This window comes from Haemaphysalis longicornis, unplaced genomic scaffold (genome assembly GCF_048455015.1).
Source record: "Haemaphysalis longicornis isolate Haplotype H1 unplaced genomic scaffold, Haemaphysalis longicornis Haplotype H1 scaffold_2, whole genome shotgun sequence".
In the NCBI taxonomy this organism is placed as follows: Eukaryota; Metazoa; Arthropoda; class Arachnida; order Ixodida; family Ixodidae; genus Haemaphysalis; species Haemaphysalis longicornis.
The window spans coordinates 182,004,791-182,029,441 of NW_027526295.1; the positions used below are offsets into that span (position 1 = coordinate 182,004,791).

At 45.9% G+C, this 24,651-nt stretch overlaps 1 protein-coding gene across 3 annotated transcripts in view; it reads left to right on the plus strand.

The window, feature by feature from the left end:
* Positions 1–14,371, plus strand: part of LOC144169599 (uncharacterized) — a 306,776-nt gene extending 292,405 nt beyond the window's left edge. For 2 of the 3 annotated variants that reach the window (XM_077698844.1, XM_077698845.1), the window contains exons 5-6: positions 4,377–4,486; positions 8,139–14,371. In XM_077698844.1, coding sequence (XP_077554970.1) covers positions 4,377–4,486; positions 8,139–8,470 — 442 coding nt within the window. In that variant the 3' untranslated portion in view covers positions 8,471–14,371. The remainder of the gene's footprint in view (positions 1–4,376; positions 4,487–8,138) is intronic. The other variant, XR_013322475.1, reaches the window with a different exon arrangement.
* The last annotated feature ends 10,280 nt before the right edge of the window (positions 14,372–24,651 follow it).

The window sequence follows — 24,651 nt, forward strand, 5'->3', positions numbered from 1 at the left end:
TCTAGTGAAACCTTTCGTTGCTGTTGCCATTTTATTTTTTTGAATTCCGCCAGGTAGCGCGGGCAACAGCAGGCGATGGTTTTTGCAGTTAATGTAGTATTTTATTTGCTATCGCAAAAACCAAGCATCCATGAATTGTTTAATAAAGGAACACTGCAATTATCACTCATGTATTGATTTTCCGCCTTATATTTGCGTAATGACTTGTTCTTGTTCAACAATGTTGACAAGTATGAACATTAACACCGGACTTAGACGTTTAGATTTGGCTGTGAGTATACAAGACTATTGCGCAGCATCCGTGTTGCTTTGGCCGGCTGGCTGAATCGAGTGACAGACAGACAGACAGACAGACAGACAGACAGACAGACAGACCAAAATTTTCCCGTTCAAGTAGCCCAAGAAAGACCATCGTCTTTAAACCCAGCAATGCGCTTGGGTTTAGGGGTGAAGCCGAGTTTAGGAGGATCAGTGTAAGCTTGGTCTTTGTAATCTGGCTTTCTTAGCTACTGTGCTGTAAAGTGAAGCACGACCATCTACGGAGTGAATGTGGTTAAGGCCCCACTTTATAGTCCTCATATTCGCCTTTTTCCAGCGTCGCGTGTTTTCCTATCCACGCGCGGCGTCTCTTTCTCCCTTGACACTGTGCTGTGCCGCGCGCTCTACGGCGCCCACCTGTGCGGCGCACTAGAGATGTCATCGTCATTGCCCACCATCGTGTATGTCCTTTGTTTCTGACCCGTAGAGATCGCGCCACTGTCCGTATAATTCAACATAGTAAATCCACAATGTAGCTAAACGCCCACACATCGCCAATCGCTCAAGAACGTCAGCCCCACTGGACCAACACCTTTAAAGGAAGGAAGAGTTCTGAAGTTTATTTTCAAATCTAAGAGGGAGCACCAAGAAATAAATAGAAAAAGTTATGGCATCGCCTCAGTGCACATGGCAGCGATTCTTAACTCGCTAATAAAAACGATTTTAAATGTACCACTCACAAGGCCTTCTTGAAGTACATGCCTCATAAGAATTGCTTTTCCTCGGTGTTATTTGAGGATTTAGAGTGCGAATTTCGCGTTTCTGGCGGAATAATTTTAGGTGATATGCTTTGGGAGGTGTGTGCTGTTGCGCGATGCTTTTCATATAGGAGACGTCCGTATTAGCGGAAGGGCATTAAGAGACCTACATCTACGATGTATGCTTTTTCTGGTCAAATGGCACTTAAGTGTGTTTTTGTGTTAAGATTCTGCGATAAAACACCCTCTTCATCGCTCTTTAAAGCGAAGCTTTTAATGCCTCACTGATGGCGTTCAATTTCGCGCCAAAACATGCAGCAGGAAAGCCAACTTTGCGCAATGGGTTTCACAAAACGATGATGTTAAGTGGAGGCACATCAATCTTCTCAAGAAAGAAATGCTTCCCTTGGTCCCTCGGGTTAAGAAACCGACGTCTATCCCATCGCGTCATTCCGACTGGCTTCCCGTTCCAACCATCTTTGCCGTTAGACGAAGGGGTGTTTGTCTTTGTGTTTACAAAAGACAACACAATTACCTTCTTCACCGAACACCACGCGAGGGTGTGTGTCTTCGGGGTGCTCTGTGTACAAATAGCAACAATACCAGGTTTTCTCCTTAAAGTCCTTCTGAGAGAAAACGCTGTAATGCGGGAGGAAGTGATTGAGCATCTTGAGAACATAACGCTGCCTAATTCACCAACAAATAAGGAAGCGGGGGGAGGGGGGATGGCACGTTTGGCTTTCTTGCAGGTGTAGCGTCGACAGAAATAACGACAGTGATGATGATACTTATTTTTTGCGTAGCGACCACGCTTTTTGTCGAAAAGAAGGGCTTACGGCTGCCACAGTACAACGCTGTGGTGGGTAGAGTAAAACCACGCAAACAACTCAGGTACCTTTGAAGAATTAAAAGTGGGACGGCTATTTCTAGACCACACCCTTAGAGATAAACATAGTCCTAGTTTATGTACCGATAAGCACAATTGCGGTTGCAAGAGTTGAGAGATAGGCTTCGCAACTTTGAAATCGACGCACTGGTGGAAGAGCTACACAGGGACAAAGCAAGAGAGAACGATCCACTTTTGTCCTTATATAAAGCCTGGGGATGGCCACACATCGTCCAACGCATCCGTGCTATGAAGAGGGCTAGAACGAGCCTTATAGTGGCTTCCAAGCCGAGGCGCTGTGTACCCACCCCTCCTTACTCCTACGCATGACTATGTCTGGATGCGTGCAGAGCCCTTTTTCGTGGGCGTGACCGGTACGGAGGTCTCACGATGTTTGAGAGAGTGAAGTCCGCAGTTGTGGCATAAAAAAGGTCATGCCTGCTCTCTTCTCTGCTTCGGTCAGTGCCGTCACATGAACTTCGCTTCATGGCAGCACCCACTGCCAACTGCCCTAGGCTGCGCCGCCCCGAGTGTGTGCGTTGTCCACTTTCGGCAGCAGCAGTGTTTAGTTTTCCCGCCGGTAGCGCTACGGGGACGCCTACTGGGGTTATTCTTGGGAGAAATAAACGACCTTTGTTTCAAGGCGTCACCTTGTGGAGGTTTTTCCCTGGGTCGGCCCTCGGGCCGCATTTTGAGGCAGTCACAATAAAGGTCACTCCAGCCACCGGCGTCCTGGAGAATCGAGACCCCGCCGCAACACTAAACGAACATAATAGTTAATCTCTCTCTCTCTCTCTCTCTCTCTCTCTCTCTCTCTCTCTTTCTCTCTCTCTCTCTCTCTCTCTCTCTCTCTCTCTCTCTCTCTCTCTCTCTCTCTCTCTCTCTCTCTCTCTCTCTCTCTCTCTCGCAAAAACAAACAAAAAAACGAGGAGGTTAGCTTTTTTTTTGCACAGCTCAGTCGCCTTGTGGCGGAGCATGATAAAAAGTTTCTCTGCTTAATATTTCGAGTAGGGTTCAAACCTCTCCACGGAGAAGAATACTGAGTAGCAAAAATGCAGGTAAAAATACGCTATTTCTATGCAGTAGCAAGTATTCTGTTTTGTAAGGTTAACAGTGTAGCCATAGATGCTTTGTATTTGATTCGTTTCGTAATTTTTAAAGATAGATGCTGTGCACTGGGACGATGTCTTCAGGCCTAGGAAGCTGAGGTGGCAGTTTATGTAGAGAATATTTCAATAAATGACCCTCAATAGAATTATTTAGTCTTCAGCTGTTGACCTGATTTAGCGGCGTAGTGCGTAGGTGTCCTGCTACGGAAGACAATACACGAAATCTAATCCCCTCCCCTGGCACACCGTTTTGATTGAAACAGATCAGGTAGAGAGATGACGCCAATTATATTGATTCGGGGGTGAATGACGCAAACCTACTAACCTAAGCTGTATTATACTAATACGGGGCATTTTAGCAGCGCGTGCTCCATTTACCCGAACCGCCTCTGGGTTACACGCAAAACCTTGAGTTACAACTTCAACCTCAACCATTGTAGTTGGAAGAACGAATGGTCGAAGGCATTGACTTCTCACGCCTTAAAACAGTCGTAGCTCTAAAGTCATTATATTTCGCTGGTTAGATTTAAGCTAACATCACTGGCTGTTGCGAATATGCGTTGCGATTGTCGTATTTTCTAACCATACGGACATTACGTGAATTAAAAAGTGTTGAAGGGTTCGTTGAAGAAAGCTGAAAACGTCCTGTTATGAGTTTATCTAGTTTAAAGCATGCTGCTCATATCCTAAACAGTTTGGTTCAACCTTTTTGTTGCTTCTTTTTTTGGTGAAGGCCAAAAAATTTCATTTTCCTTTTATACATCCTACTGGGACAATTTGATGGCATCAACTGTGGTGAGACACTCTCCACACTTTGAGACACTCTCCACACTCTCCGCATTTACCAGATTTCAAGCACGTACCTAGAATTGCGCCTAAAATACGAAATAAAGTCAATGCCCATGTGATAAGCGGTCATTTAATTTGAGAGGGTTTAAAGCACAACGAACCACGCAGTAAAACTCTTCCACATCGTTGCTGTACTTCAAAAGGCGGCCACAAAGGACACCATGTGTCTCCTGTATTCCCGAGCTCTAAAAATAAAAGATCTGGATCTCTCCGCATAGTGTCAATCAAACATCCACGTCAATCTAACATCAAGGTGCAGCCACAAACGAAAATTGCACATATTCACTTAGGAGTAATTTTACTGACTAATGGAAAGGCGTAAAGAAGCTACTGCGACCCGTGCGCAGGTGGTCCTTCTTCCATAGGGAAATAAAGAAGTGAGCCGGAAAAGGCAAGATTCTGCCGTAACAAGTGATTCGGTGGTGACTAAAGTTCTTGGTTCTCCGAGCACTGTGCCTTGTATTCCGGTCCAAAGAACCGCGCTGTGTTCACAACAATGCGTGCCCGTGTTTGCAGGAAGTCTACACCATGCCAGCCCAAGTTCCTGCAGTGCCGAAGGGGGCGGCCGTCGCTTGACCTGACCGCAGCCCAAGCGGCCGGCCACATCACGCTAGGTAGCCACTTGGGTGAGCATGCGCTCTGTGCGCTACTTTATATGTAAGAGTATCATCATGTTCTGTCTGTCTGTCTGTCTGTCTGTCTGTCTGTCTGTCTGTCTGTCTGTCTGTCTGTCTGTCTGTCTGTCTGTCTGTCTGTCTGTCTGTCTGTCGGTCCATACGTCTGTCCGTCCATCTGTCCGTCCGTCTGTTCCGTACTGTTCCGTACTGTTCCGTACAGTACTGTTCTGTCTGTCTGTCTGTTCTGTTGTGTTCTGTTCTGTTCTCTTCTGTTTTGTTCTGTTCTGTTCTGTCTGTCTGTTCTGTGTTGTTCTGTTCTGTCTGTGCGTCTATCTGTCTGTCTGTCGGTCTGTCTGTTGTGTTCTGTTCAGTTCTCTTCTGTTATATTCTGTTCTGTTCTCTTCTGTTGTGTTCTGTTCTCTTCTGTTGTATTCTGTTCTGTTCTCTTCTGTTGTGTTCTGTTCTGTTCTCTTCTGTTTTGTTCTGTTCTCTTCTGTTTTGTTCTGTTCTGTCTGTCTGTCTGTCTGTCTGTCTGTCTGTCTGTCTGTCTGTCTGTCTGTCTGTCTGTCTGTCTGTCTGTCTGTCTGTCTGTCTGTCTGTCTGTCTGTCTGTCTGTCTGTCTGTCTGTCTGTCTGTCTGTCTGTCTGTCTGTCTGTTAATTTTTTACTTATTTACAAACGGTAACTTCTCATTCCCCTTCCCTACACCAGCCCACACACAACTCTTAGTCTCGAAATCACGGCGCTTGACCGTCAGTGAGAAACCTTCGGCTAGGTGACGCCGATCTGTTGAATACATGCATAACAGCGGCGTATGAGGAATGCTTCGAAAGTTCGAAACTTGAGATGAAGGGCCCCTGTTTGATGCATTTTAGGAACACCCATATTTCGTCTGTACTTCATGATGCTTTTGGGAGCGCGCTACAAATAATGATTGGCACTAACAAAAACCCGCGGAAGGAGAATTCATATAATCTCTGTAACAGGCGAAGATAGTATTTGAACAGTGGGTAGGACATATGCATCACGTTATTTGCATATTACTCGAACAAACGCACCTCGTTCCTTTCCAGCACGATTCTGTTTTATCATCCTGTTAAGATAGCGTTCATGATGTGGGTATTACGAAGAACAACCACTTCTAAGGTGTCTGTACAGTACATGCATATAGAACCTCTAAAAACTAGAATTCTTACAGCTGGCGAACATATTTTAACGTGAAGTATCTTTAAGACAAGGAAATTATTAAAACGTGTCCCGTAGTCGGTGACAGTTATGCAGGACACTTTCCAATAAGCGAATACTCATCTAGCGGAAGCTTGCTTGCGAGTATGTGTTCGGAAAAAAAATGCTTCCTTGAACTGTTCCGCATGGAGAAATAGTCAACCAAAATTAGGCAAGGTATACTCACAGAAGTATGCAAGGAATTACTACACCAAGCAAATATGGGATACGAAAGCAATATGCAAAAACAACCGCATCCCCAATAAAATGGCTCAGAATATATGTGCGCTATACTCCTTCAATAATCATTTCTTCCATCTTTTCTCCGGCAGCAATGTTTAAACAGTGACCCACCATAAATTTGCTTGCACTGAAGTTTGTTGTTTTGCAAGCGAGCATTTAATAAATCATTATATGCATACTTTTACCAGACAGTCCGCTCCAGTGGCCTGCCGAAGGGATCTTTGTACGCTTAAGCAGCTCGTACTGTGCATGTTTTAAGCGAACATAACAAGTAAACACACTATTATTAAACTAATAACTGCGGAAGTAGGCTTAAGTGGGCGAAGCACTGTTGCTGCCTGCCGTTCAGTGTGCGTTATTACACGTAACTGCCAGCTCCTGCGGCCGAGAATGCCCTGTGGAGAGAGAAACAGAGAGAAACAAAAACTTTATTAAGTGATGACAAACTTTATTAGTTTGGGCAGTGCTTCAGACTATTCGATTACAGGTCATCTTCATTGAATGCTGAACTCTGCTCTACTGAATTTTTGACGTACCGCGAAAACACACTGGGTGTAAAACGATGGGGGAAAAAACTGACCACCTGTAAAGGGTGCACCTCCGCAAGCATACCTTCACTGCAAGAGAGCATCAGCGAGAAATGCAGGGGCAGTACTTGAGTGACAATTTGCCTCGCACACAGCACCACATATCGATAATCGTCAGCTTTAGGGACTGAAGTGACTAGGAAGACACAAGAAAATCTGGGAAAGAATGGGTAGAAATTCCAAAGAATTTATTACGATGAATGGGATGAACGGCAGGAGCGCTGAAAAGCATAGGGGTATGAACGAATAAACGGTTAAATGTCCTTTTCTTATATGCTGTTTACGCATACTGCGTTCATAGCGGTGCCCGGGATGTATTTTTTTACTCAACACGCTATTATATTCAGCTACAGTTCACTCTTTAACTTTACGTTTAGGTGACCAAGTTGGTCTAATAAACTTCTGGGGGCTTCGGTAACTTCCTAGTATAGGTGTTAATTCAAATGTTCGCAAACGCCATTTCAAGGTCTGCAAAGCTCGTACTTGAAGCCGTAAATTATATATCACCCATAAACTTTAGGGCGTTGCAATAAAGCCCACGACGTTCAATAAGCTGGGCTGTACCTGATGTTTTGGGTACTCAAAGGGCGGCTGCAACCTGGTGTGGGCTCTCGCAGCATTTCGTGCATGTGCGTGCGCGAGCTGTTTTTACGACCATGCCAGCTGCTTCCGTGGCCAGTAGTGTTCCCAGCGAGGCTGCTCAAACAGGTCCACCACGCGAAAGCAGAGAAACGACACGCGTGCCTGATACCGTGCCTTAATCGCGCTTATTGACGGCCCTGTTCACAGTGCATCACACAAACGATTGGTAACTGTTTTATGTACAAGGCCCTTTGGCGGGTACTCTCTAAACGTAGTTCGCGCTTTGTGTAGGGACTAGGCATCCCTCAAACTAAACCTCTAGTCCGCTAGTCATCGCTGGTTTCCTTCACTACTGAATCGAATACACCGCGCGGGAGGGCACCGTTCGTTCTCTTCGTCCGCTTCGAGAGTAGTTGTCGTTGCTTGCTATTTCCCCGAGCATGCTTTCAGCTTTAAAGGGACCCCACAAGGCTTTTCTCAACTTTTTTCTGAAATCGTAAATGCTTGCAGAACGTAGTCACCCAACACACCCAGTACTTATACTAGGGGGTCGCAAAGTAGTACTCAGCCAAAAATTACTGCTCTTTGCCCATCGGATAACTTGTAAACCCGCTCAAAAGATTTTTCTCTCTTTTTTCGGTCTTGACGTTCTTCTACGGCTCGAATTACGTCACTAAGGTCATTTAGCGGCTGTTGGCAGATTTTTCCTCAGTTGCAGGAATGAACGCTTTTCGACGGCAACATTTAAAAAAATCCACAAAAACAAAGAAGAAACGGAAGGCGTATCTGGTGCGACGAGCAAACCACGCAGTGCCGCTCCGTGCTGTCAATAACTATAGCTTTCGCAGTTGTTTTAGATGTGAAGGAAAGAGTAAAAACGCTTATCGAAAGTGTTGCAGGGTCCCTTTAACCGTCAGGATAGTAGCGCACGTCCGGATCGAACTGAAAAACATATTACGAAATGGTGAGGACATCCACCCCAATTGCATAATCCCCCCCCCCCCCCCCTCTCTTCCTCTTCCGCAGAATCCGAGATCGCGCGTCGCCGCCACTCGGTGGCCGCAACCGCAGCGGGCGCGGACAAGCCAGCGGTGACCTCGTCCGATCGCGGCCTCGTGCACGGAACGCAGGCTACCGCAGCCAAGAACAGGCTGGCGGCGGCCGCCGGCGGCGCTCCCGCGAGCGCCGTGGACGCCCTCGCCGACGAAGCGGCCCGGCGGTCCTGGCTCCGGGAGGCGAGCACCAGCGATGACGACGACGACGACGACTTCACCACGGAGCCGCGTACTGTGACGCCCAACTCGTCACCCGTCATGCCCGCCCCGCCACTGACCGGGACCCGGAGGCCCGTCTCCTAAGCACGCGGGAAAATAATGTTCTGGGCGGATTGTTTTCTTAAGAACGGCCGTACGTGGCCGCATCTAGGTTATTAACGACAGAACACCTCTGTTTCGACTTTCGAGTCACATGCGAGCTTTATGGCGACAACGCACGCGATGGTTTAAACATCCAAGCCAGCAGAAAGGCGTGTGAACGCTGAGTGAAATGTTCTCGTTGTAAAGGCGGAGTACTAGGAATAATATATTTAACTATAAAAGCCTGTATAGTGTAGAACAAAGCAACCGTTGGGACATATTCGTAGGTAAATGAATTCATTCTTTCCATATGTGCGGGCACTAATGTTAAATCTGCCTAAAGTTTGTTATTTCAAAACTATTTTACGAGTGCCCGTAGACAGTGTGTTCAACTGCGGAGCTGTGCGCCCGCGGAAGAAAGAGACTCCATAGTGTTGAAACGCTACCTCCCGAGCAGGCGATGACCAAAGCTCCGCCAAAGTTTCAGATAATAAGTAAACAGGCGATCTTATCCCATCCCAATACACAGCAACATTGCGTTGCGTCGCAGATGCGTCGACCGTAACACTGAAAACAAAGTGTTGTTTTGAGCCCGCCATATTTTGGAGTCGCATAAGCAGATTGATCAGCAGGTTAACCTCTGCCGTGACTATGTTTTGAGCACGCCATATTTTGGAGTCGCATAAGCAGAGTGATCAGCAGGTTAACCTCTGCCGTGACTATGTAAAGTCACGGCCCCTCCCGGGGCCACTTGACCCAGCGCCATCTAATGGCGAACCTCGTAAACTGAACCGTGTTCTCCAAACGTGTGTCATCCTTTCAAAACCGCGCAAACAACGTTCCCGAAAGCGTCGCGTCCGACCTTTCTCTTACTGTGCCACGTCTTTTCATTTTTCCTTGGAAGTGCGGCCTACTCTCGCCAGCAGGCACGATATTGACATTGCCACCCTTCGTTCGTCCCTACCGGTGCAAACCTATATAAACACACCCTTATGCCTTTTATTGCCTTCACTTGTAACATAGAGAGATATTAAAAGGCAGACATATTCCATTTCTTTCACCGAAAGGTGGTTGTACCTATACCTGTACAAAATAATGCGCCGTTACACCGCCCCGTTGCACTGCTCGTGCAGCGTATGTTGCGTGTTTCCGTGCTGCTTAGCCATGAACTCACCGCGTTGTTGTTGTCAGTTCACCTACGCACCCTGTATTCGTGTCCTGACCCTCCACCGCGCGTCTTCTTCCCAATCAGGCGCGCAGAAAAGCTCTTCTCGCATTTCTGTTATAGGCCAACGTGGCAAAGCTGCGTTCAGCTTGAGGCAGCTTTTCGTTACGAGTGAGCGCAGTTTTGTTCACGATACGGGGATGAAATATGTCGGTAGTGAAGCAAATACTATTCGTTTGCGCCCTTTTATCTTCGTTCAAAAGTTTACGACTGCACCGCGAGCATTATTAAAGGCTGCGCTTCGCTTCCCGCTTCTGCTGTACTGTTTTGTGCGTCCCGTAAACGACAAGAAAAAACAGCCAAGCTGAAGAAAAGCGGAGCTCGTTCCAGTTTTATAACGCCGCGTACGAACGGAAACACTCACTGTAAACGTTTCATGCGAGGCATAACATTCGACTTAAATAATACATTGCACAGTTAATTATTTTCTGAGGCGTAACGTTCGACATAAATAACACATTGCACAATTAATTATTTTCGCTGTGTAATATTCGGTTTACAATATAAACAAAAATTTGGTCACAATAAACCAAAAAATAACTAATTTACTTTGTTGCCTTTCTGAAAAGTATCCGCACTTCATCCTTGAAATAATTCGAACGCGAACAGAAAACGATAAATTTGTTAGGCAGAATTTTAACATTTTTATTCGTTGTGGGAAAGCACTGGCACAGCTCGGATAAGATTGTGAGGACGATGACCACCCTTTTCTCGCTAAAAGTGAGTCGAGCCAGCATCTGACTGTAGCAAAATAACATTGTGAGCAGGCTTATACTTTCGTATTTCTTTCTTACTCACAGTATGTAGACATAACAGTTCTCGTGCCCATTTCTCTGCGTTGCTACAAGACGATGTGTGCATCGCGGAAACACTTAACGCGTTGCTGGCTTGAATAACGGACTTTATGCGACGTTGCGTTGAATCTTAGCGTCCTTACCAGCCCCGCGGCTTCGTACGTTAATTTATAATCTGATCCGATTTCTGCCAAAATATCACCTATGATTTTTCTTTCGCACGCCTTTGGCGACATTTAGTTCCATAAATTTTCCGACGCAGTTTTAGCGTTTCGAGAAAGCAGCCACCCTTGTTAATGTTTATTTTAATTGATTTGGTCGCAAACATTGCAGTAATAATACGCAAGAGCCTAAAACTTCGCTTCATAGTTCCCTGCCGCAGCGATTTTCGCTGTAATAGTTAGCGGCGCCACCTCCCTTAACGATTGCACTTTTGAAGCCGTCACTATTTCGACGGTCCTCGTCACCCATGACAGCGGCGCCGCGTCTCTATGACGTCACGCCGTGAAGTAGTTCTCTACAAACGAAGAATGATTTCAGGAGGTATACGGGAGACGCATTGCAGCCGGGCAGAGTGGCTCCGGAAAACCGTAAACGCATCTTTGCACCCTTAGAGAGAAAAGGTTGCATTCCTAGCCTGGCTTCTGTTTTGTTGTTGTCGTTGTTGTTCTGTAGCTTTTCTACTTCTGAATTGAACCCGATTGATTCCAGTTACCCTGACTCGGTGGCCTTGATTGCATCAGCATGCGTCCTGGTTTCCTTTTACTTTGTGTCTCAGGTATCGCCAAATTAGTTCTCTGAATCGACCCTGGGAACCATTGCTCACCTTTTTTCGTTGTGCTGCCGAAGAGCCCTGAAACAGATGCCGCTCGTTGCCGTTTTTAGCTGTGCAGTGGGCCAACCTCTGAGGGGCGTATTTCACCGAAGGCTTCGTTGCGAGGGTTTTTTTTTTTTTTTTAATAAGCTGCGTGCGCAAGCAGTGACGTCATGCCTACTGATGAAGAGGAGCGGCGGCTGCAAGTCCGCAAGGCTTTTAGCAACCCTGCGGCATCACTAAAGTATTTCTAAACGGGGGAAGGCGCTGGCATTTCGCCAATATTAATTGCATGAAATGTGGGCGAGCATAGAGGGAAAAGACACTGCAGATCACCGGATCACTCTTAAATTACTGCCCCTTATCAGTTTTACACCTTTCCGTAACTTTTTATCATTATCAAGCGGTTATCTGTTTGGAAATACTGGTGAAGAAGCTCGGATTATCGTAATGCGCGTACAGATCTGCTTGTGCACGGACATTTACAAGAGTATGAGCGCGGGTAAAGCGCGGTTGACCTCCTGGGCGGCTGGGCTGGAATAGTATCATGCGTATGTATGGCTGAAAAAAGAAAAACAATAAATGTTCTCACATTCTTCCTTCTGCTCGAAGATGTACGATGTTGACTAATTATTTATATTATTGAGTAGGCGTTCTCATAGATGATAAATGATATTGGGCGAACGTTGTTTTTTTTTTCCCGTTTGCCGCATTTTCCTCCGCGGTCTGCAAGCGCTCCTCAAATAGAAATCTCACGAATTTGCTTCTTTGCTGCTAAGTTCCAAAGCAATAGGACGGGTGCGTTAACAGACTTTCTTTTTCTTATATTTAATTCTTCAAGCGGAAGAAAGGACTAGAGAGCAATTGTTTCTTTTTTTTCTGTTTTTGGTCTGATGTGTTTATCTGATTACCTCTATTATCTTGGTCTGATTATCTTTAGCCGTAACTGATGTTTGGCGCGCCCGGCAAGACCGGCGAATCCGGTGAATGCCTCAAGCTTTGGATACAAGGCGACTGCGGCATTGTGCAATATTCGGTGCACGCCGCGTTAATTAGTGCCGCCCCACCGCCTCTCCTAGATATTCACGTTTTTACCAGTTTCCCACCAGTACACTAAATGTATCTTCTGGCACCGTTACGTTTTGTGTTACAGGACACCTGTTTACCCAGTTACTGTTCACATTCGAAGTGATTTTTTTGTTGTTTTGGGGACTTCGCAGGCCTATTCCTGTGAACGCAGAAACCTAATGCCGGATTCCCAAAGCAATTTCCATACACCTTAAATACCACTGCAAGCAGCTTGAAATTATCAAAGCAGCGTTGCATTTCCGACCCCTGGTTTTCCAGGCAGGTACCTACGGTGTAAGCAGACAAGCTGCTTGCATAATGCTTGCATAATGCTTTAGTATCTTGCATGAAAAAAAAACAGCTATCCGCAAGATACGGCTTCTCAAAAAAGCTGTTACATTTTGTGAGAAAGGATCGACGTAGGCGTAGCAAAGCGAAACGCAGATAAAAAGGATAACGAAAGCAAGCGCCACAAAGGGCCGAGCACACGTTACATAAAACTGTTTTTGCTTCTCTGCCCCGACAAACAATATGCGGCCTGACCGAAGCGCCCGGTTTACCCCGAGAGCGGAGCGAGGGCAGTGTTTCTGGGATTTTTCCCGGCGGGGATTGGTTTACGCACCTGGCCGACTGGAATGAATCAGGCCTCGGTGGGCTTTCGGCTGCAGGAGAAACACAAAGGATACAGATCAGTGGTGTGCTACAATTTTAGATCTCGCTGTTACAAAACGTAAGCACGATCGGATGACAAGAGCGATGCGATCCGGTATTTTTCCGTCGTGTCACTATGCACGCGGCCGCGTCCAAATGTTGCTATTCTGACCGTTAGCCTTGCCTCCGGGGTAAGGTTACTACTGGTAATAAGGCCACGGGTGCGATTACGCTCAGCTCGTTATCTGACTCAGGCAAGATATCGAAAGACCTCATGTGTCCGGCACGATTAGTGTGCGTTAGGTGGGCGATCAGGTGGTGCAAGCTATTTCGGGGCTCTCTACAATACTGCGGGCTCCTTTGAAACCTCGTAAGTCCAACCTTTTAAGTTTTTCTGTCTTTCCGAAGACGCGCTTCAACTAGTACTACACAGAAACAACGAAGGCGGGCAGCCGCACTAGCGCAGTCTGGGGCCGAAGACCGCGGAGATACTCGTTTGGGCTCTGAATAAACTTTTTTCTATTTCTATCTCTCGGCTAATTCTAACTAAAACATAAGCAGTGTCAGCACAACGTTGAAAGCTTCGCGAATTTCCCCGCATCGGCGTTATTAGCGTTTAAGTTGCAGCGTTGAAATGAATGGAATGAGCGCGCGTTTATTCACGGAGAGAATAAAAAAAAAAAACATATGGGGAGCCATTCTTTTGTCATGGCCCGAAGACTGGAAGAAGGAGTAAGTGAGAAGGGGGGTCGGGATTAGAAGGGAAGACAACTAAGAACAGTCTCGAGTGCCTGCATATCTGACGCAGTCGACAACAGCGTCATCAAGCACGCGCTTATTGCTATTTAAGGCCCCGAGTGGAAGGAGCCTACGTTCACAGCGTAGCGGACCATGTGTGCCACAACGTTGTCGGTTGACTCTGGGCGCTGAGTCCCACAAGGGGTGTTGCGCACTGCACAGTACCGCGATTATGGCAGCCGGGAGTGCGCCGGAGCCTTTTCACTACTGCCCATCGGCTCAATGCGAGGAATAACAGATAGGGGACGTTCGGCAGTTGGTCTCCTTGAACAGCCTTCCGCTCGGTCTTCACCAGTGCGGAGCCGCCAAGCTAATGAAATTGGCCTGTGCTTCAGTTTGCATACATATTTAGGCAGCTCGGCCGCGCAGCACTTTGACGAAGAATTTGACGGGTACTATATTTCCAACTATGCTCGAAACACATCGAGGGTGCTCATTGGCACTCCCTCACCACCACCCCCTCTCCCCCCTCCACTTACCCTTTAATTAATGCTATGTACCCTTCTTCGTTCATCCGACTCTCATTAATGATCATTTTTACACAGAAGACACGCGCCACCTGAATAACATGATTTCGTGTTATTTTTATATACATTATAGGCTTTCAGTCTCGACTTTACGTTTCTTTGTTACGTTTCTTACGTTTCTTTGTCATTCATTATCCTTAAAAAAGTGTGTTGTTTTATTGTTGCAGTAAACATGACAACCACGCGTGGAGAAAAGGACTGGAGGGGGAGGAGCGGGGGGGGGCAGTTTTTGGGTAGTATGTTCCCATAGTTTTTATAACCACCCCACTCGCATCCCTTCTGGTACCCCACCAACCACTAGAGGGTATAATAGCGGCCTTAGAGGTTGAGTGCTGCAAAACCCCCTCCCCTGCTTCCGAAATTTCGGAGAGCAACTCACGGGACAAAAATTCGTGTCTACTTCAGGGATGGCCAGTGAGGATCGAAAGCGCAAGCATAGCCGGGCATGTTAAGAACGGAATTGCTCTAAAGAAAGCAGTAATTTATGAAATTTTTTTTCGGTAAGAAGTCCTCCAAAATGTATCCAAAAATGATATAAAGTTTTATTTTATCTTAACTTGAAACATTCCGAACATAGCCTGGCGACAACCTTTTAAAAATACGTTCCTGTAAAAAAAAAAAGTATATTTTTACAACGAGGCTGTTAGCCTCTAGTTGGTCGGAAAATTTCGTGTCGTAAACGAAAAACCCAAACAGGACCCAGCAGTTCTCGCCTAATACGCCGAGTGCACGCGAACGGCTAGTTAGGCATACAGCGTGGAGCTCAGAATTCGTTTAAGAAAACGACAAATTAAGCATCGAAACCGCTATAGGGAAGATAAGGCGCCTGCGAACAATGGGACGCCCTAACCATGTGTTCCTGGTAAAGATTATGTTTGCAGATTACATTTCAAGGCTAGGCAGGACTGGTGTCACTAAATAGAGAAGTCCTTGCCCAAGACGCCGAGCGCTCACGTCAGGCTAAGCAGGACCCAGCATTTGCCGCCAGAGAAGCCGAGCGCAAGCGAAAAGTCCTTCGAGACGACGAGAAACATTATTTCATAGCCTTCCCCATCAGCATTTGTAGTGGTTTAAAACATCTCCGCTGTACATCCTCTTCTGGAGGGCGGGATGACAACCATTTTTTTTTGTTCTATGTTTCTTTGCCGCAAAAAACAAAGGCTGCATAAGCTGTCCAGCAATTCGCAGAAAAATATGGTCATACCATCAGGGGGGCAGACTAAATGTATCTATGTCGATTTTTATTTTATGGCCGAATACCGGACTGGCCTGTCACCCTTTACGTCTTTTCTTCTTCCCCCGTTACATCGTTTAGCACAGGGCTGCTTAAACGGTATAAGACTGACAATAAAAGGGAAAACTATAATCCTAGGTCTGCAATATATTGGTCCTTGTATCAAAGTTCACGGCGACGTCTACCGAAAGAGAAACATCGTCCGTCGAATATCGTAGTTGGCGAACGATATTTTATAGTGAAATTTGATTCATTTGTGAAAAAACCTTGAGTCCAATAGAGAAGCACTCCGTGCGCGGTACTTTGCAATGCAGGAGCGCTTTCCCACAAAACCAAATTGCCCTAAGGGACCACGGAACATTATTCCGGTTTTGCATTTCGCCATCGTCTATGTCCTTCTTTCCATTTCGCCGCAAGGGCCATTAACAAGCAAAGAAGGCACTTTTGTTGTAATCTTAAGGACGTCCCTAAATTGCAACGAGGAGAGGCCGATTTGTGTTTCAACTTCCCTAGGGGGTAAGCAAAAACTGTGGTTGATTCCTCTGCGTTTTATCGATTCCTGTCATAGGAATCGGTAAAATACGAAAGTGAAATGTACAGCGAAATCTGCAGCTGAGCATGATTTGGGAGTCGGCGGCTGTCTTGTGGGTGTGCTTGGCGAGCGACATCCTGCTGGCGGGTCGCTTCGGCAAAGGTGTACTGGCGTCATTTCCGTGACTGATATGGCGTCAGTGAAATGTTGGTGTATCCTGGCATAAAACACTTTCTTGTTAAAGTATAAAACCCGAAAACGAACAACCCTAAGTATAACGTACTCTTTAGTACCAAAGGTTGCTTCCCCGCACGAAGACCCTGTGTGCAGGGGTGCACCCTTTACAGGGCGCTTGCTTTGCAGTACTGTCGTCATTTTCGTCACGGATATGACGTCAAGGAAATCTGTGTATCCCGGAATAAAACACTTTCGTGTTAGCACGCGTAGAACTAAAACCAAACCAGCGCGGTTTTACTGTACACCGCACGGTAAGCAAGTAAACTAGGGCAACCCACCCCCACCCACTTCCGCCAAGGAAGCGTGGTATCTTCCTTCCTCACGGCCTCTTATTCTCCCCATACAAAAACACATATATGTTTATAAGGAAGTTCACCGCGTGCCGTATTGGACACAATTATTTTAAGTGGTCGTGGATTATGACGGCCTCTTTCTTGATATTCTAACGACGACGTCCGTAACGACCCCAGCGGACAATTCGAGTGAAGGTCAGAATCGTAAGCGACTGCATGGAGCAGCGATCGTCAAGCACCCACTTGCGCAGAAATAGATCGATTTGGTAGCGGAAGCAGGATGACGGCACGTGGCTTGGCGATGCATGCCGTGACACAAGGAATCAACCGGCTGGTAACAAACCGTATACGCTGACCCGCGCCTTCTATATTGGCTATTGCAGCGCTGGAGGACGGGCGGCGGGCTTCAGTTTCTATCCTCAATTTTGTAAGCCGAGACACATTACAGTGTTCCCTGCTGTTTTCGTTTGCAAAACAGCGCCAGAGATCGTTTTAAAAGCGTGTAACTGCGAAGACAAGGGCTCTGAAGGTTAGAAAGCAACAGAGGCGTACCCTCTTCCTTATTTCTGTTCATCTGCTTTCCTCACCATCTTTTCGTACTACTCTCAAATGCTTCTGTTCTTACATCTTCATTTTTTCTTTCGTTTTTGTCTTTATCGTACTTTTTCCCTTTTCTCTTGCGATAAAAAACGCCACGTCTTCAGGAACAGATGCGTGACAACGTATAATCGAAGGAAAGCTTATAAGCAACCTCGAATTTTTGCAGCTTGAACCGTGCGGATAACGCGTTCGAAACACTCAGCGACTGGAACGAAGACTTCGCAAGAACGCTGTACAAAATGCCGTGTCCCTGCGAATACTTCGTTTCAGTGGCGTTTTTCCAGGGGGAATTAGACTGAATTCGAACGTGTTCATCGCAGCCTTTTCTTTTTTTTTTTTTTTTTTTGCATTGTCACATTAAGCTTGGTGTACACAATGGATACGGGTCCGTGCTGCTGAAAAACGCTTATTAGAGCCGAGATGAAAAAAAATAAGCATAAAAAAAGCGGGTGGTATCTTCTCATTCCAGGAGGCCCCGGGCACCACTGCTGGGTTCCGAATGACCAAGCATTGCTGGTCTTCAAACCGCGATCTGGTCAGCCCGCTCTCCCACTGCTCCAAAGAGAGGGGTGGTGAGGGGGAAAGGTAGAGGATGTGAATGGTGGACGCATTCCCATAAAAGGTGATAGGTAGACCCTAGGACGTCAAAGGGAGGGAAGTTGTAAGGGTGGGTTGTAGTGACAAGTGGTGAAGGACAGGTGCATTGTATAGCAGATGTGGGTTTGGAGTAGCTATATCTGCGCACCTGGGAAGCTGAGAATGTTGGGCTTGGAGTGAGGGTAGTGAGTTCGAGACTGACGATAAGGATTTCAGTGTAGCGGAGTAGGTTAGGAATGTAGATAGGGGCAGGAGAGAGCGCATTTTGACGGGTCGAGGCGAGTGCATTGAAGGCTGTTATTTCAGTGCGCTAGTGTCGGTTTACTTTCCCATATCTCATCGGCTCCGGCGTGTAGGCTCATATGTCGAAAGGCGGAGGTGGCCGCCAGTGCATCCACTGCCGTGAGATCGTATTTTTGATAAAACGCGATAGCTATTTAAACGAGCTTGCCTGTGGCAGTCGTGATATTACGACGTAGAAAAGAAGCTTGAGGTAGATCTTATTCTGCAGACACCGTATTTTCTGAGTTTTACTTCTGGAGAGAACATGTGCATGCAGAGGGCAAAATGAAGCGACAAAAAATCCCTTTTTCCTAAGCTGAACCATTCGGGGGTACCCTGTAAAACTTAGTTACTGGTCTTTTCTTTCCGCGTTTGCGTTTGTGTGGAGAACAGTGGTAAGTGAAGGCCTTTCGTTCCCTCGTGATCTTCTTTTTGCTGGATTCCTTTGTTATTTGTTTATGCAGACCAGGTATGTAAGCCAGTTTCTCCAGAACACTGGTGCGCATCCAACAGGCTTACGCGTACACAGAAGAAAAACCGAAACAGGCCTGAGTCTGGCCAATTATGCGTTTCAGAGACGTCAAGTTTCATCCTTTTATTGTGACGTCGGCGTGTCAAGGGATTTCGCGTAGCATTTCGTTCATCCTATTGTTCTCTTTGAAATTCTAGGCCAAACACGAATGGTTCGCCTTGTCGCAGTTGCTAGGGCACTCCTAGCGAAGCTCATTGTAAATCAGTTTTCTTGCTTCCTCCGTTACGGGCTCACGTATTAGAAACAATACGGTTGTTTCGTGCGGCGTTTGTTCACCGTATAACGTGCTGAATAAAACGCTACTACAGCGGATGATACAAGACTATGGTGTGCATTAGCGGTGATGCGAATGAATCTGACTAGAACAAGAGCATGCCTGCACCTCTCCATTCCAGCTGACAATGAACATTCGGAGCGAAAGTTCCTTCTAAACTCCATTTCGTGTAGCTTGCATTTGTCGCATATAAAAACCCCCATTAATAACACGTCGTTATTTTGCAAGAAGACGCCGAGGGGGAGGTGCGTGACGATAAACGTTGTGTTCTTTGATATATTGCCTTTACAAGCAAACAACCAGTCTCAACGCAAAGTAAAAGGCACAAACTGTACAAAATTAGTATACATCTTATATATGTCTACAGGCGTCTTTGTCAGCCTCTGAGCACGCATAACTTCTGCATTTCTGCGTACATTTCTAGCAATGAGAGATTAGCCGCTGGTCCAAAGCCATGCCGACGCGGGTTACGCGCGGTGAAATTTTTGAACCTCACCCAACGCAATGTAGCCACGTACATATCGCGTTTGGCATTTCGGGAGCAGGGTAAAGCGATTAATTTCGATCTCACCTTCATTTCTTCGAGTAGTCGGCAGCGACGATGACATTTTGACGCCGCCAAAGTTCTATGAAAACCCATACCACAATCTAAGAGAGCATTCCAGGAATAAAAAGAAAGGCTAAGGTGCACAGAAATAAACCTAATGCTCTTACCCTTTCCGCCACCGTGTAGCGGTATTTCGAGTTCTTTCTTTTTCTTTTTTTTTTCTCAACGCTGGCCCGGGATCGCAAAGGGCAGCGTATCAGTTATTCAGTTCATGGTTGCCCAATAGTGCGGCACGCCATCGATTGCTGCTGCCGCATGGTGACCGAAGGGTATCATATGTCTCCTATCTTTAGCCATCGCGAACGCCTCGTGTGCATGGTTGACCGAAATGTCTCATCTTCCAGTCGTTAGCCCCTGCGAACGCCATGTGAACGCGCTGTTGAATATGGACTTCGCTCGCCGCGACGCCTACATACCCTCTAGAGACGCTTTGCAGATTGAATCCGATCGCGTGTTGTGAAATGCCCGAGCTGCAGCAACGCAGACACAAAGCGCTAGCGACTGCAGCACGAGGTATCTCCTTAAGCGTTTCTCTCTCTATCTCTCTCTCTCTCTCTCTCTCTCTCTCTCTCTCTCTCTCTCTCTCTCTCTACATACACACACGCACGCACACTATATATATATATATATATATATATATATATATATATATATATATATATATAGAGAGAGAGAGAGAGAGAGAGAGAGAGAGAGAGAAAATAAGGAATTGGCAGTCAAGAAAACCTCGGAAAGCAAAGGGGAGGTTGTGGTGGGTCATAGAAAGAGATGAAGAATTTTTTTGAGTGGAAAAGAAAGTGGTGAAAAAATGCCCGCCGGGTGGGATCCGAACCCACGACCTCCAGAATACCCGTCTGGTGCGATAACCACTATATATATATATATATATATATATATATATATATATATATATATATATATATATATATATATATATATATATATATATATATATATATATATATATATAGAGAGAGAGAGAGAGAGAGAGAGAGAGAGAGAGAGAGAGAGAGATTCAGCGCGATGCGAATGAATTTGTATTTTGCCTTGACGTCAGTTGTCAAATAACCCCGCCTCCCAAACACGGGCACATCAAACTTATGCCGAACGTATGTTAATGCTGCAAGAAGATATAAGAACGAAATAACAACAGTAAACCTGAACTTTTGCTTGGCTAAAACAGCTAGCGCTTAATTAAACACGCAAAAAACTCTCAAGAACTGCCTTTTAAGAAAATTCCTGGACAGAGTGACTCCTTCACTGTGGTGTAAGTAGTGGTTAAATATTCGCTTTGGTTTTCCGTCGACAGATGTCGCCTTGTTATTTCTTGCTGGAAGTTCATATTGGGCGTGTAGTTGAGTGCCAAGGTTCGAAGGTGAACTTTACCCATTCGATGGCCCTAAAGGATTGTTCGGGTTTGGGGAAGTAAAGTAGACGTGCTCGACCGCATAAACACCTCGGTGGTCGTACATATATATATATATATATATATATATATATATATATATATATATATATATATATATATATATATATATATATATATATATATATATATATATATATATATATATATATATATATATATATATATATATATATATATATATATACGCTTACTGAACTAGACTGCGCATGTCTGTCTGCTGCTGTCATCAGAATCTCTCAGGATTTTAAGGCGAAGACCCTTCTTTTAAAGCAACAAAACACGCGTTCAGGCACTTTAAAGTCCTGAACAAACAGCTTTAATTCCTCACTACTAATGTTGGCCGTCGGGATAATTTTCTTTTTTTTTATCTGTGTACATTCTGGCGATATTGTATGCAGAATTGCTACGGATCTTTTCGTCAGGCAACTTGATCAAGCGCATTGTCGTCGTGGTGAATATATCGCGTGTCCCGCAGCAATGCGCGTCACAAGTTTCCTCCGATCAGATCGTGCGAGCCTGTACAGCGCTGTCACGTAAAGACAGTACAGAACATAGCGGACTGTTTTGCACTGCGTTGCAGGAGAACCGCTAATAAAAATCAAGGCGAGAGCTTTACGCGCACTATTTGCGGGGAGAGCGTCTGACTAAGGTCGTCTCAATCCTCGCTGAGAGTGTACCGGCCGCGCATGTACCATGTGCACGTGTACCTGTATCATACAAATGTGATGTGGTGTTACGGATGTACACAGTACCGTTGGTGTAAGGCATAATGTGTGTAAATATTCCTATACATACACCGAGGTGTTGTCAAGTGCTGTGATTTTTCTCTGCCCCCTCTAAGACTGTAAGACTGTTAATCAAGAGCCGCTTCACTCGCTGGCGAACATTCCACGTGACCAGTGACTTGTGCGAACATGTGATTACCCCGTAGCGTCGTTGTGTCCCTAACAGAGTTTAACTGCGAGAGTTGAGAAAAGGGGCGATTCACATTTATTTTGCTAACAGCACCACTGTTGTATACGCTGTAATATTGCTCGTTGACGTTGTTGTTGGTAAGTGGTTATGCATAGTGGAACAAGTACAGAGCAATAGAAGAAAAAAAATTCCCCCGCGATCCCAGCTTCCTTTCCGCCCTCCTGCTCGTCCTCCTTCCCTTTTAAATCCAGACCGCACATTCCTTCTTCGTGGTGTGCGAACATTCTTCGGTATGTGTGCGCAGAATCGCCCATCCTTTGGCGCGTCGAGATGCGGTATGTAAGGAGTTGAAATGCCGTGGTTGTATTAAAAAACCACGGGTTATTTCAGCGAACAGGAGATAACGTGGAGAAGTGGGTGCCGCGGAATGCGAATAACAGATCGCTTTTTGTTTTAAATCGCTCTTGTAATTTTTTTGGCACCTCGAACATACGCGCAACCCTGTCTCGGGGCGCCATTTCCCTTTTCTGAGTCATTATTTATAATGCGCGTGACTGAGTGTGTGTGAAAATATTCGACGAAGATCCGCTCTTTCTAATTCAGTGAACTAATTCAGTGAACTAGCGGGCAGGTATACACGAGCGCTGCATAAAAAATTTTCCTATAAGGCCACTTCACCTGAAAGAAATCTTTCGAATTATGGGCTCTAATAATCGCGCTTATAGAAAAGCGTAAATTTATGCCATACGTTGATGCATTCCGGGATTTTTTTTTCGAGTGCCGCAGCTTGCAGGCACAACACGGACTTGAAAATGTTTATCCTAACGCCTTTGGTTTATCGCGCACGGCCCACCTTCCAGCGCGGAAACACCGGGTATGCATGTACACTTATAGAGAGATTGTCACGATATTTTGTGAGTTTCGGAAGATCATTTGTTCGTTTTAAACTAGCTCACGCAAGTAGAACTTCTTGTACTTGCTTAACGGCGCCTTGCGGAGATCAGGCACCACAATGCAAAACAGGGGTGGGGAGGGGGTAGAGAAAGGTTAAAGTGGAGACCGAACGAAATTGTTTGCTTTCTTAGTGTTAATATGGAATTTGCATGTGCCCAGACACCTGCCCTAGAGAAGCAAAGTAACTGTATTTATGCAGCCACTGCCAACCACGGCTGGCAAGAATATTCGCAACCGCGCTGCTCACCCCGCGCATGCGCAACAGCGCATAGGCATAGGTATAAACATGAAAAGTAACGAGGGCTGAAAAACGCGGACTGAGTTTTCTTCACGGCTAATCGCTCTCATCGGTCTTGTCATACTACACTCGTTCGCAAGTGAATATAGTACACCGAAATAACAGCGGAGGGGGAGGACTTGCCGCCTACGTGGGGTGTTACATCGAGTTCTTTCCGCTTTCTTATTTTTTTTTTTTTTTTGCTGTCTTCGGGAAAAGGAGCGGCGGGTGCTGGCCGCGGTGTTAAGGCACGCCCTCGGTGGAAATGGGTAAACGTTTACCGATAGTTATTGAAGGGATTACGTGTGATTTGATTGCGTAACGCCGTCAGTATAAATGACAGGGTGGAAGGGTGTAAACTTCTAAAAGTGCACAATGCTTTCTCGTCTTATATAGAACGGCAAAGCTCCGCCTTGGCGGCAAAAATATCGCGTTTGCAGTGAGTTGAGATGTATCGCCTGGATGAATACGTGGATGGAAAATAAGGTCAAAGCCGTTCACTGAAATATTCTGGAGAAAAATGTTTGGGTCATTCGGTCACACGTCAGAAATTTTGAAATAGAACTTGCCAGAAAACTCCGGGAAATGCTGCTTAGAAGGGGGTTTTACCTTTAAACTGCACTATTTGGCGCAGCCTTGGGTACAGTGTCCGTTTTTATTAAATTTCGTGTTCTTGGCGCAGAACTGTTTAGATTTAAACATGTCCTCTTTAATATGTAATGACAAGTACAGTGAACTTTCTGGCAAAGCGCCATGGTTACAGGTACACCAGTGGTCATGTTTGTGTGTTGTTCTTTGGGTCTTGCTGCTTATATAAAATAAAATCACCTGCTTGACACGTCTGTACATACACCTAAACGTTGAAAGTGTTTGTTGAATTCAGTGTACTGCTGTTCGTGATGAAAAAAAAACGAATTATTTAGTGTAATAAAACATTGTTCGTAAAACTAAAACCCCGTGCCCTTTCTTACTCTATAATTTGGTAATTTTATTTTGCTCTCTGTTCCACGTCTTATTGCTGAAGCAAACGGAATATAGGTGCAATGTTTTGCCGTTTTCTCTTCTAGTTCGAAAGCACTAGTGTACAGGCTCTTTTAGTGCGCGGGTTATACATCGCACGCGTACTCTGAAGCCTGGCGCAGTGTTATACGTGTATATAAAGTAACAGGGCCGTCCACTTTAGATGCGAACACGGCGCAGCGTGGCTGCGCTCCGCGGTGCGCCAGCGCACAGGCAGCGGCCGCGCATCGAAGCTAAGCGGCGCAGGCGCATAGGGGCTTGGAGCCTGGAGGCCTTGCTTCGTGTCGTCTGCTAGCGGGGAAGCGCGCCGTGCTTGCTTTGCTGTGAAGCCCGCCTAACTCCAGGCATGCTTGTAGCTTCTTAGCGCACCACGACCGCATTGCGGGAAAGCGCACTTCTCGCCCTGCGCCGCGTTGTGTATTTTCTGTGTACGACAACTGAGCGGTTCCTCTTTTCAGGTCCGCTGTGCCAGTTTAATGCATGTATTGTTGCAAACATTTCGGAACTGGCTTGGTTTCGTTAAT